Source organism: Equus asinus, chromosome 17, assembly GCF_041296235.1.
Source record: "Equus asinus isolate D_3611 breed Donkey chromosome 17, EquAss-T2T_v2, whole genome shotgun sequence".
NCBI classification, from domain to species: Eukaryota; Metazoa; Chordata; class Mammalia; order Perissodactyla; family Equidae; genus Equus; species Equus asinus.
The window spans coordinates 13,454,668-13,466,161 of NC_091806.1; the positions used below are offsets into that span (position 1 = coordinate 13,454,668).

An 11,494-nucleotide genomic window follows, 5' to 3' on the forward strand; every position below is an offset into this window, starting at 1 on the left:
GGGAAATTTGAGTACTACATAATTCTATTAGTCATAGGTTTGTTTAAGCAACACATATGCTAAAATCCAAATGATGTATAATTCAATTAGTCTTTGCATGAATAAAATGTATATTTCTATAATATTCAGCATTTAACAATCTGCTTGTTTGACAGGGAATTTATAGTCATATTCAAATATAACATAAGGTCTCCATTTTTAAATATTATGTTTGGTTCTTCTCTAGAAGGTATATTATCCATTTTTCACCTGAAATATAATCATAAAGAAAAGAATAAAATAATTTTTTTCTTACCTAATGATTGTTTTTCAGAGAACCCATCCTCATTTCAATATCCACTTTACCAAATTCCTTGAAATAATGACTATGCTAATTGTATTCTTTGAAGTAAAAGTGAAAGAAAAGGACAGTGGCATGATAAAATTACTATTTATCAATAGAGTTTGTTCCAGTTTCAATGTTAGGGCTTTGGTTTCCAGCTCTTCAATATTGAAATTTGCAATAATGAATCCATGAATGCAAATGAGTTACTTTGAGAGTCACAATTTAATTACTGTGCCCCTTAGCTGTAATGAAGTTGAATTCACTTCGATAATGTAGGCTGATGCAACAAAGACTCACAGGGTGTCTGGTTGAACTTCCAGAGGAACAGCTTGTTAAGGAAGCATCCCCAAGTGGCATCATCCCCAAGGATGTAAAAGGCAATTTGTTGATGGTTAAATCACCTGTGCTTCAGAGTTTGGAACTTAAAGGTTTATAAAGTCCCATCAACACCCATTGCCACAGCAACGTGGAGAGTCTCACTAAGAACCTGAAACAGATTCTCCACTATAGGTGGGTAGGAATCACTTATCTTATTTTTGTATAATGGCCTTTAAAAAATCTGAAACTATACCTTAAAATGAGCCACTTCACTTTTATTTTAGAAGGTACTGGATATTATATATAATCAAATAATCCAATGTTTAATGTAAGGTTTGTTTTCAAGATTTACAACTGTTTGGGAGAACACAGAATGTTAATTATGATCCAGATTTTATATTTCCAAATTAGAACTGCCATCTTTGTGCCTTACGTACTTAAATAAATTATATCACTACTGAAATAATGGACTTTTGCTCACTGAGATTGTTCATATCGTAGTTTTCTCCCACAATATTACCTAAAATAAAAACAAAATGTTTCATAGGAAATCCTGTGAAAGAAACCTGGACAAACAACTACCCAGACTCCAAATGATGCTCCTTTTTGAGAATATAACTCTAGATCACAAATTTTCTCAGGAAATTTTTCCATTAGCTTTGAAAGCATACATGCAAGTGTATGTAGAGAAGCATGAGAAGTAATCAATGCGATAATGAAACACATTGAGATAAACCATCTACCTTATAGTAAAATAGTCCACCAACATTTAGTTGAGAAGGTTTCAAAAAGAAGGACCTCTCTTTGAGGAAAGTCACGGCATAAGCAGAAGCAAGGCTTTAAGAAACGCAGACCTGTAGATTACTGGTTTGATAGAACAGAATCTCTATAACATACTTCAGGGTGAAATAAAACCCCAAAGAAAATGTTTCTTCCCTAGATTGTATTTAGTTCAACTGACCTAAAATAGGATGTTCCTAAATAAATTTATTTTCTTTATATTCTGCCTTATCATTTTATAATAAAAAAGTACATAGAAGCTATCTATGTACACATTTTTAAATGCTATTATTATTACTCGTTAGCCATAAAACATTGGTGCTAATTTATAGACAATTCACCTATCTCTTTACCCTCCTTTTACTCATTAGTATTCAAAAGAAGATTGTAAATGCCTAGAGAATAATCAGGAATAGCATGCTTAAATACTCCAAAATCAAGTTTTCCAGCCTCATTTGACACTATGTTCATTTCCAGTTTCTGATCACATGGGGCCACTGCTACAAATGGTGGATAGACTTCTTTGAGATAATATGCCACTTCTCACAAAAAAGTGGAGTGATCTCAGAAGAGTCAATATGAGTTAAGACACGGATGGTCAGAGATGAAAACGTACATTCAATGTATTCCTGGTAGGGTATTATGACTAGAAAAGCGATGTGGAACTAATTGTGAAATGCATTGAAAATGAGGCTAAGGCATGTTTCAGTTATCCTAAAATCTATTTCAGTTTACGTATCATAATTGCTCAAAAAGTTTACGGACTGTCATTTGCCTGCCAGCTAATGTGAGACAATCATAACATAGAGACCAAGAAGGATACAAAAGTCAATAATAATGTCAATGAAAGCTTGACATGAAGAAGTAGAAGAGGAGGATGCTTAGGACAGGAAAGTAATTATGGAAATTGGTATATAATAATACATGGAGCTTCGAATGAAAATTACAGGATGGATACATTTTTGTGATTTAAACTGGTTGCTTTAAAAATTTATTACTGCAAATTTAAAATAAAGTGTATAACCAACAACACTCTAAATTTCAGCAGAAATACAGGAGCTAATATAATTTGGAAACATTGTTTTGGCTGATAGTTGAAATGTTTGCCAAGGGAGGCAATCGAGAGACTAAATGCTGCAGACAAAATATTAAAAACTGCAAACAAAGAGAAGACAAGATGAGAAAGAGACATGGGATTGGATGCAGAAATGATATCCTTCATTGTAGTGTTTGGGGATAAAAGGAAAGCCACAATCTCAAAACAGAGAGTTGTCCCTCAGAGGACAATAATGCACATAGATTGAGGAGTATACTAGGAACGTTTGTTTAACAACGTTAAAAGATCTTGAAATAGATGAAAAACAATATGGTATCATCATCTAGGTTGAGGTTTCTTAGCTTTGTAAACCTAACCACACCTATGTGCTCCAGACGTAAATATTAGCTGCCTAAATGATTGCTTAAATGTCCCATTAGCACTCTGAAAATTTAACTTGTTCAAAATTTCACTTTGATCAGTCCATCTTAAATCATATCCTCTAATATGCAAAAAATGTTATGGCCATTGACCCAACTGCAAAAACGTCACTGAAGTCTTTCTTGTTCGACCCCCAACTGTCATTCTCTCACATCCCTCTCACGTAATTCATAACATGAATTATTTAAGATATCATCTTGTTTCTGGTTCCATCTGTTCAGTGTACCTTCTCTGTATGTCCAGCTTCTCCAATTTGGCCCAAGTTATCATTATCTTATACTGGGAATCCTCAACCAACTGTTTGACTCATTTGTTTTTATTTCCACTCATAACTTCTACACTTTAAATCCTATAATTCATCATCTTCATAACAGCAAGAGAAAGCTTTCTATAACTTAAAGCTGATTATGTTCCCCCACCTTAAAACTTATCAATACCTTACAATTCACTTAAAATAAAAACCAAATACTTATTTTGACCTACGTTATCTAATTCTAGTAATTCTCCACTTTCTCATTATTATCCAGTCACACTGGTCTCCATTACGTTTCCTCTCAAAAACAAACAAAAAAACTAACTTCTTTTCTACCGCACAGCAGCATTTTCAAGAAATACCCTTCTGCCTGGAACCTTGGAGGGTTCTTCCTGTGATTGATTAAATAGCTGGTTCCATCACTTGTTTAGTTTTCAGTTCACATGCCACCCTCTCAGAAAGGCCTTGCCTTGATATGATTTGTGTAAGAACTCTCCCAGCTTATTCTGATGCATGTTTTTGTTGAATTTTCTTATTGTACTTACTACAATTTATAATCCTCTGTCTATATGTTCTGTTATCAGCCTTTTTTCTCTTCTATTATCAAACAAGAAGGCCCATGAGTTGAGGAGCAAGTAACTTATCTGAAGCTTGAGCGTTGTCTGGCTCAAATAGGAAATCAACAAATACTTGGTAAATAAGTAAATAAGAGGATGATTCAAAGAAACAGAAAGAATGAGGTTTGGTGTCAGAAACAAACTGATATCACATACTCAACAATGTTAGAAGTTATTTTGGTCTTATTTCTCCAATTCTTTTTGCATTGTTGCTTCATTCTTTTTTCTCACTGTAGCAGAGTTTTCTATTTTTCTTTCTTTTATAGCCTTTTTTAGGAGAGACAATGTCAGTAACTCTGGGCTTTTACAAGTCAGGCATCAGTGATACATAATCATTAAAAAAATCACTTTATTGAGTTAAGATTGACAAACAAAAAGCTGTACAAGTTGGATGTATAAAATTTGATGAGTTTGGAGGTAAGCCTACATCCTTAAAATCATCACCACAGTTTATGCCATAAACATATCCTTCATCTTCAAAAGTTTCCTTTTGCCTCTTTGTTTATTATTATTAGTAGTAGTAGTATTAGTATTATTTTGTGTGCATGTATGCTTAAATTTTTGTTAAAAGGTAGATCTTATGTTAAATGCTGATAGGGTCTTGACTCTCTGGCTGTGAACTCCAAATCTTCAGATAAGAGACAATGACAGGACTTTTTGGACAAGGTGCCCCACCATGGGAAGCATCAGTTGGGATTGGAAAGGGACTCTAATTGGTTTAGCTAGAAGCAGGTGACCACCCTTCTAACAAACACCTCTAGAAAAATATTCAATCAGATTATAATAGCATGCTGATTATCTGACAAATATATGCAAGGGAATTATCATAGAAACTATAAAATAAGGATATTTAACATTTTGGCAATAATGAAAAATATCAAAATGTGAAAAATTCAAGAAAAGGCCAACTAAAACTTAAGGCCAGATATGTTTTATAAATTTTTTTAAATAATGTTATAAAATTATATAAATAAAAATACTAGGTAAAAATAAATACATATTGGAAAGAATATGATGAATTTCATCAACTTGTGGGGCAGGAAAAAAAAGAGTTATGAGATGGAAGCAAAAGTAAGTTGAATCCAGTAGAGCATAGCGTGTGATGGAGATGCAAAAAATGATAACATTTTCACATATATCATTTTTTAGAAGTTGAAAAGAGAATCAGTTAACAGAAAAATACAGCTGAAGACATGTATTCATATATTTTTGTCTGTGCTAATAAAGTGTAAAATGGGAAAAACAGTTAACATATATGGATGGTAGTATGTGCAAGTTGAATGCACATTGATTAGAAGTTATAGAAAGATTGAAGAAAGAAAATGGAGCAGGATTGTGGCTAGATTATCTATTCTTGAGAAAAAGCAAGAAATCTCAGAATAAGAAATCACAAAGCAACATTGAATTATATGGCACATGCAATTCCTCAAGCCTTTCTCCCACTCAATGCAAAAGACATAAGAAATGAATCATGGCTTCTATTGTTTGCAAGGTAATAAGATATACATAATTTAATAAATTAATTAATAATGGGCGAGGTTGGGTGAGATGGCCCTGAAGAAAGAACCAGATGCCAGGTATAGTTTCACTGTAGAAACCCCCACGCTCGAATGGGCCCGGAGCGAGGATTAATATTAATTAATAAAATTGTGAGGAGGTAAATTCTCAAAATATGCATAACGGTGAACCATCCATTTAATTGACCATGTTTGTTTTTTCTATCTCCCAAATGATAGCAAGCTGTATTTATAAAACCTAGAACCTTGAATTTAATAAATGGCTTAGGTTAATAAAGGATGGCAGGAATTCTCACCCAAGGAATTGCCCTTGCCATCAAATGGCAGTCCTAGAAAAGAGTCCCTTAACGTTTGTAACCACTTCTCCTTTCTTTCTCCAAATAGGTGAATTTCCAAACTCTTACATGGCTCCTGGAAATTTCACCCGGGTCACTGAGTTTATTCTCACAGGTGTCTCAGACCGTCCAGAACTCCAGATTCCACTCTTCTTTGTTTTCCTGGTCATCTATGGACTGACTGTGGCAGGAAATCTGAGCATCATCACTCTCACCAGTGTTGACTCTCGACTTCAGACCCCCATGTATTTTTTCCTCCGACATTTGGCTATCATCAATCTTGGCAATTCTACTGTCATAGCCCCAAAAATGCTGATCAATTTTTTGGTAAAGAAGAAAACCATCTTCTACTATGAATGTGCCATCCAACTGGGAGTCTTCTTGGTTTTCATTGTAGCTGAGGTCTTCATGTTAGCTGTGATGGCCTATGACCGCTATGTGGCCATCTGCAATCCCCTGCTCTACATGGTGGTGGTATCTCGGCAGGTCTGCCTTCTGCTGGTATCCCTCACTTACCTCTATAGCTTTTTCATAGCTCTTCTGGCTTCATCTTCTATATTCTCTGTGGCTTATTGCTCTCCCAATGTCATCAATCATTTTTTCTGTGATATTGTCCCTCTGTTAGCATTGTCCTGCTCTGATACTTACTTTCCAGAAACAGTAGTTTTTATATCTGCAGCTACAGATTTGGTTTTTTCCATGATTATAGTTCTTGTGTCTTATTTCAACATTGTTTTGTCCATTCTAAGGATACACTCATCAGAAGGAAGGAAAAAAGCCTTTTCCACATGTGCTTCACATATGATGGCGGTAACGGTTTTCTATGGAACAATGCTCTTCATGTACGTGCAGCCTCCAACTAAGCATGCAATGGATACTGATAAAATGGCTTCCGTGTTTTACACAGTGGTGATTCCAATGCTGAATCCCATGATCTACAGCCTGCGGAATAAGGATGTGAAGGCTGCCCTTTGGAGATTTCTGACAAACTCATGCTGTTCTTTTAAATTAGTGTGAATTTAGATCTCTACAGTTAAATGAAGACAAGATCAAGATAGGCTGTCATTACAGCAGAGAAAGCAAAAGAGTAGGTGCCTGACCTACCTTCTTTACAAGTACTTAATCCTGTGAATTAAAAGGGGCTAGGATCAGGAACCAGCGAATTAAAAAACAAATGGAAACTCTAGAAGTTACCAAGTTAATACAGAAGCAAAGCATTATTTACTAACTTTGCCAAGGAGTTTGCAGGTAGCTTGATTGAAATAAATATCTCCAAGACTCAGGAAAGATATAAGTTAAAAAATTAAATAAGTTAAAACAGACCAACAACATATGGGTCAGAAAAGTAAGTCCATTTCTCCTATTTGGCTTCCTTTTCGGTTCCTGGATGTGTTTCGTCAATGAACCTTGAAAAACTGTAGTTGCAGTTGACCAAAAACTTACTAAAGCTAAGTTAGCAAAATTAAATTGACAGCTATATTTAAAACGAAACTCCCTAACACTTTCTTAATATCATTTGAATTACAAAAATACATTACCAATGAACTTATATTCTGAATGTTAACCAAAATATAATTGAACATATTTTTATTTCAATTGATATAATTTATACAACATTTTTATGAAATATACAGAGTGTGATTATTGAATAGGCTCTCCTACTGGGTATTATTTCGTTGAAAACCTTCGTGGATTCTGTAAAAGTTTTTCTTTCTCATTATTCTAAGTATCAGTCTTCTTTAGTGTGTATAATAAGTGTACTGAATGGTATACTATTAGACGTTCAATGGGCCATGTTTGTGAAATTTCTTTACATTATTGGAAGAATGCTTTAATTGATTTATAATTTTTTTCTGTTTTCTGATAGAATTTTGATCAGTGAGTGTGCACCAAAATCTACTATACATCTTTGAATATATAGAGTTGACCATATTATATCTCAGATGTATCAAATGAGAACTGAGTTAACCAATGTAATATTAAATTAATGGAGTACTGTTTATATAGTGCATGTAACCATCTTGGGCATTTCCAAAGCAGAACAATAATCCTGCTTTGAAATTAATTTACTAAAAATGTTTAAAACCCTAGATTAGCCATCTTCCTGGTACATAAAGAATATCCTAAAAAATATACTCTATTTCATTTGGGACGTCAAGTGGAACCAGAATGGTAAGACACTCAGTATAAATGTTCCAGTTTCTTCACATCCCCACTGGGTATAACACTTAGTATAAATATAATCAGTCATTCTTTTTTTGGAGGAAGATTAACCCTGAGCTAACATCTGCTGCCAATCCTCCTCCTTTTGCTGAGGAAGACTGGCCCTGAGCTAACATCCGTGCCCATCTTCCTCTACTTTATATGTGGGATGCCTACCACAGCATGGCTTGCCAAGCAGTGCCATGAACATACCCGGGATCCAAACCAGCGAACCCCAGGCCACCAAAGCAGAACGTGCGAACTTAACTGCTGAGCCACCGGGCCGGGCAACATCAGTCATTTTGATTAGCCACTCTAGTAGGTATGTAGTGGCACCATACTATGGTTTTAGTTTTCATTTCTTTAATAGCTGATGATACAGAGCATGATCACTCTATTAAATCTATGGCTGGTTTGCTACACTGTTGGTTATACAAACCAGTATCGTGGCCTCACACTATCTATAACTTCACCTTGCTGAGAAATCCACTGACATCACAATTGTTTTGAAAACACCCATGGGCATAGGTTTTTTCAAGCTCCACTCCAGATCAAACCAGCCCATTTCTAGCAGCAAAGCTATAGATCCTGATGTCTGCCCCACAACCATATTCTAGATATTTACATAACTGATTTGATTTACTCAATATAAAATTATGTTTAATTGTAGTTATGTTCATAATGGAAAACACTGAAAGCAATGAAATATCTTTCCAAAGGTGAATAGATAAACAAATTGTGATACATCTGTACAATGGAATACAATTCAGCAATAAAAGGCAGTGAGCTATTAAGCCATAGAAAGACACTGATGAATCTTCAATGCATGTTGCTAAGTGAAAGAAACTAGTAGGAAAAGACTACAATATTCTATTTATGCAACATTATATAAAATGCAAAATTATAGAGATGGTAAACAGATCAGTGGTTGCCAAGGGCTCAGTGGTGAAATGAAGGGTTAAATAGGTGAAGCACAAGGGATTTATTTTCCTGTAGTGAAGCTGTTGTGTATGGTAAGGTAATGATGGATACATGACACTATATATTTTTTAAATACCCATAGAGATTTATGGGATGAAGTATAAATCTTAATGAATGCAAATGTTGAAATAAATCATTTAAGAGGTAGGACAAGCCAGAATGGAATGCAGAAAGTGCTAAAACAATCTAGTGTAATAAAATGTATGAAACAATTTCTTTGGATGGGTGGGGTGAAAGGTGCTGACCTAAGTAACATTGGAAATAGTGGAATATGTAGGACTAAAGGCAAAAATGATGGTATGTCGCACTGTATTTCAGTTATAAATCTTTTTCTCATAGGGATGTGGTTTAAGAATTCTGGAATGACTACACACATATACTGGAATTAAAAAACTGAGTAAATAGGTGGTAGATGGTGGGACCAGGTTTCTAACTGTGTAGGAAGTTAAAGCAAAGCAAAGTGATGAAGCCAGAATGATCCCTGTGATAATGGATCAGTGTCAGAGACATCAGCATGAACTCTTGTTCAGCATTATGTAGATACTGAGGGTTTTAAACAGAAATAGTTATAGATAAATATATACACATGAGTTAATATACAAATATATATTCCCTTACTCTGCTAACTAATAAGGTCTAGAAGCTTGGGGATATCTCACTAGCAACAAAGTCATCTGCTGCTAAGATATTAAATTCTAATAATATTTTTGAATGTAAGGAACTGGGACTTTTTTGAGTTTGACTGATTCTAGGACTAGGCTGGAGATTTACAGAATGAGCATATTATTGTGTCTGCAAGTAAGGAAATCATAAGAAAAAAAGAGATGAAGCAAAGAAGAAAAGAAGGAAAGAAGAAAGGAAGGTAGGTAGGGAGGAAGGGAAGAAGGAAGAAAGAACAGAAAGAAAGAGAGAAAGAAAGAAAAGAAAGAAAGAGACAGAAAAAGAAAGAAAGAAAAGCAATGATGGGGTATGTCAAAATAACACAGAAGCCAACTGAAAGTGTTTACAATGGCCAAAGCCAGAATAATTTGAGCAACAAAATAAAGTAGAATTTTAGAGTTGAATTATTATCCCAATATGAAGTGTTTCCATGATAACATACTGATACAAATAAATGATTGAATAAATTATGAACAGAGAAAACAGTGAAATGTCACAGGCAGAAAATTCCAAATAATTTATGCAGATTGTCTGCCCTCAAGCAGGTGGATCATGACACTCCATTCGTTGTGTGTGAATTGCATATAGTGACTTCTTTCCAAAAAGTATAATATAGAAAGGAAAGGGGGTAATTTTATGGTGGAGAAACCTGACAAACATTCCCTCAGCCAGGTGATCAAGGTTACCATCAGCACTGATAATTCATGTTGCTAGTATGTACTCTTCTTATGATGTGATGAGAACATCAATTCACTCACAGGTTTTCCTCCCCAAAACTTGTTAGCCAAGTCTAATCACGAGAAAAACATCAGAAAAAGCCCAACTGAGGGACATTTCAGAAAACACTTGATTATTACTCCTCAAAAACATCAAGGTCTTAAAAAACAAGAAAAAGCTGAGAAACTGTGACAGCCAAGAGATCACTAAGGAAACATAAGGACCAAATGTCATGTTTTATCCTGGATGTGATCCTGAATTAGAAAAAGCTCATTGGAGAAAATCTAAGAAAGTCTGAAAAAAGGATACACTTTAATTTATTTACAACAACAACAACAACAAAATATGTGACATTTCTCAAATCTTTCAGGTGGCCGAGTCTTATTGTGGCATCCTCAGCTTCTCTTCCTATCAGTAAATCGAGTTTTATTTCAAACATAAAAATCTGAAGAATGCACCAATACACATAGCCAATTCTAGAATTTTGTTTACTGTGGACACCTGGGTCCTTTTTATTCCGGGAGAAGAGAGACAGATGAACAGATTGGGCCATCAGGAAGCAGGGACTGGACTCCTGAAAGAAACACCATGTGCTGAGTGACATACTGGAAATTTATTTTTTCTCTCTAGGCTTGCATTTCCTCATGGGTATAACTATGATATTGTGCTAGAAATATGGTTTATTATTTATCGATTTTTCACAGAACTCTTTTGTTTCAAATTAATCCTAAAAAGATAACACTAATCAACATACTTCTCTGGTTAATTGAGGTGGCCGACACAAAGATTTGCTGAATTGATTATCTTACACGTTTTTCCTGACATCCTTCTCTCACCTCACTTTGCAACGCTCCTTGAGTCACTCCCACAGAATACTATTACTGCTAAAAACTCTACCAGGCATTAAAAAATCCTAAAATGATAAAGAGAATCCTGACTGCAGAGAAAATTTTAAATCTGATTGTTTATATTTCTTGGAGAACCAATTGTTCTTTCTGAAATTTCAAGATTTATCTTTATTAACAGTTCTATTGGAAAATTGAATTCTGAAAATTACATGTTTCTGATCTAAATTTGGATTTCATATATATTACCAAAGTCAATTTCATTCACAGATTTGGGATTCCAAGAATTTCATTTTTCTATTGATGTCATAATCGGTCCTTAAATATGAAACAATCTCTAAATACTGTAATGTAGTTATTTGCTTCTCACAAATTAATTCAACGTGATAACCCAGTAGGGATTTTAAGATAAACGGCAATGCTCCAATGGTACTCAGCAGAAATGATAAGAAATGTGTTATTTCCTT

At 34.6% G+C, this 11,494-nt stretch overlaps 1 protein-coding gene across 1 annotated transcript; it reads left to right on the plus strand.

Moving 5' to 3' along the window:
• Window positions 1-5,691: 5,691 nt before the first annotated feature.
• Window positions 5,692-6,639, plus strand: LOC106823626 (olfactory receptor 8J1-like). Its single transcript, XM_014829452.3, has one exon. It carries the CDS (start codon window positions 5,692-5,694, stop codon window positions 6,637-6,639), a length of 948 nt encoding a protein of 315 aa, XP_014684938.3.
• The last annotated feature ends 4,855 nt before the right edge of the window (window positions 6,640-11,494 follow it).

What these genes read in the sequence shown, in the direction of transcription:
- LOC106823626 (XM_014829452.3), top strand. Translation starts at nt 5,692, where the DNA reads ATGGCTCCTGGAAATTTCACCCGGGTCACTGAGTTTATTCTCACAGGT.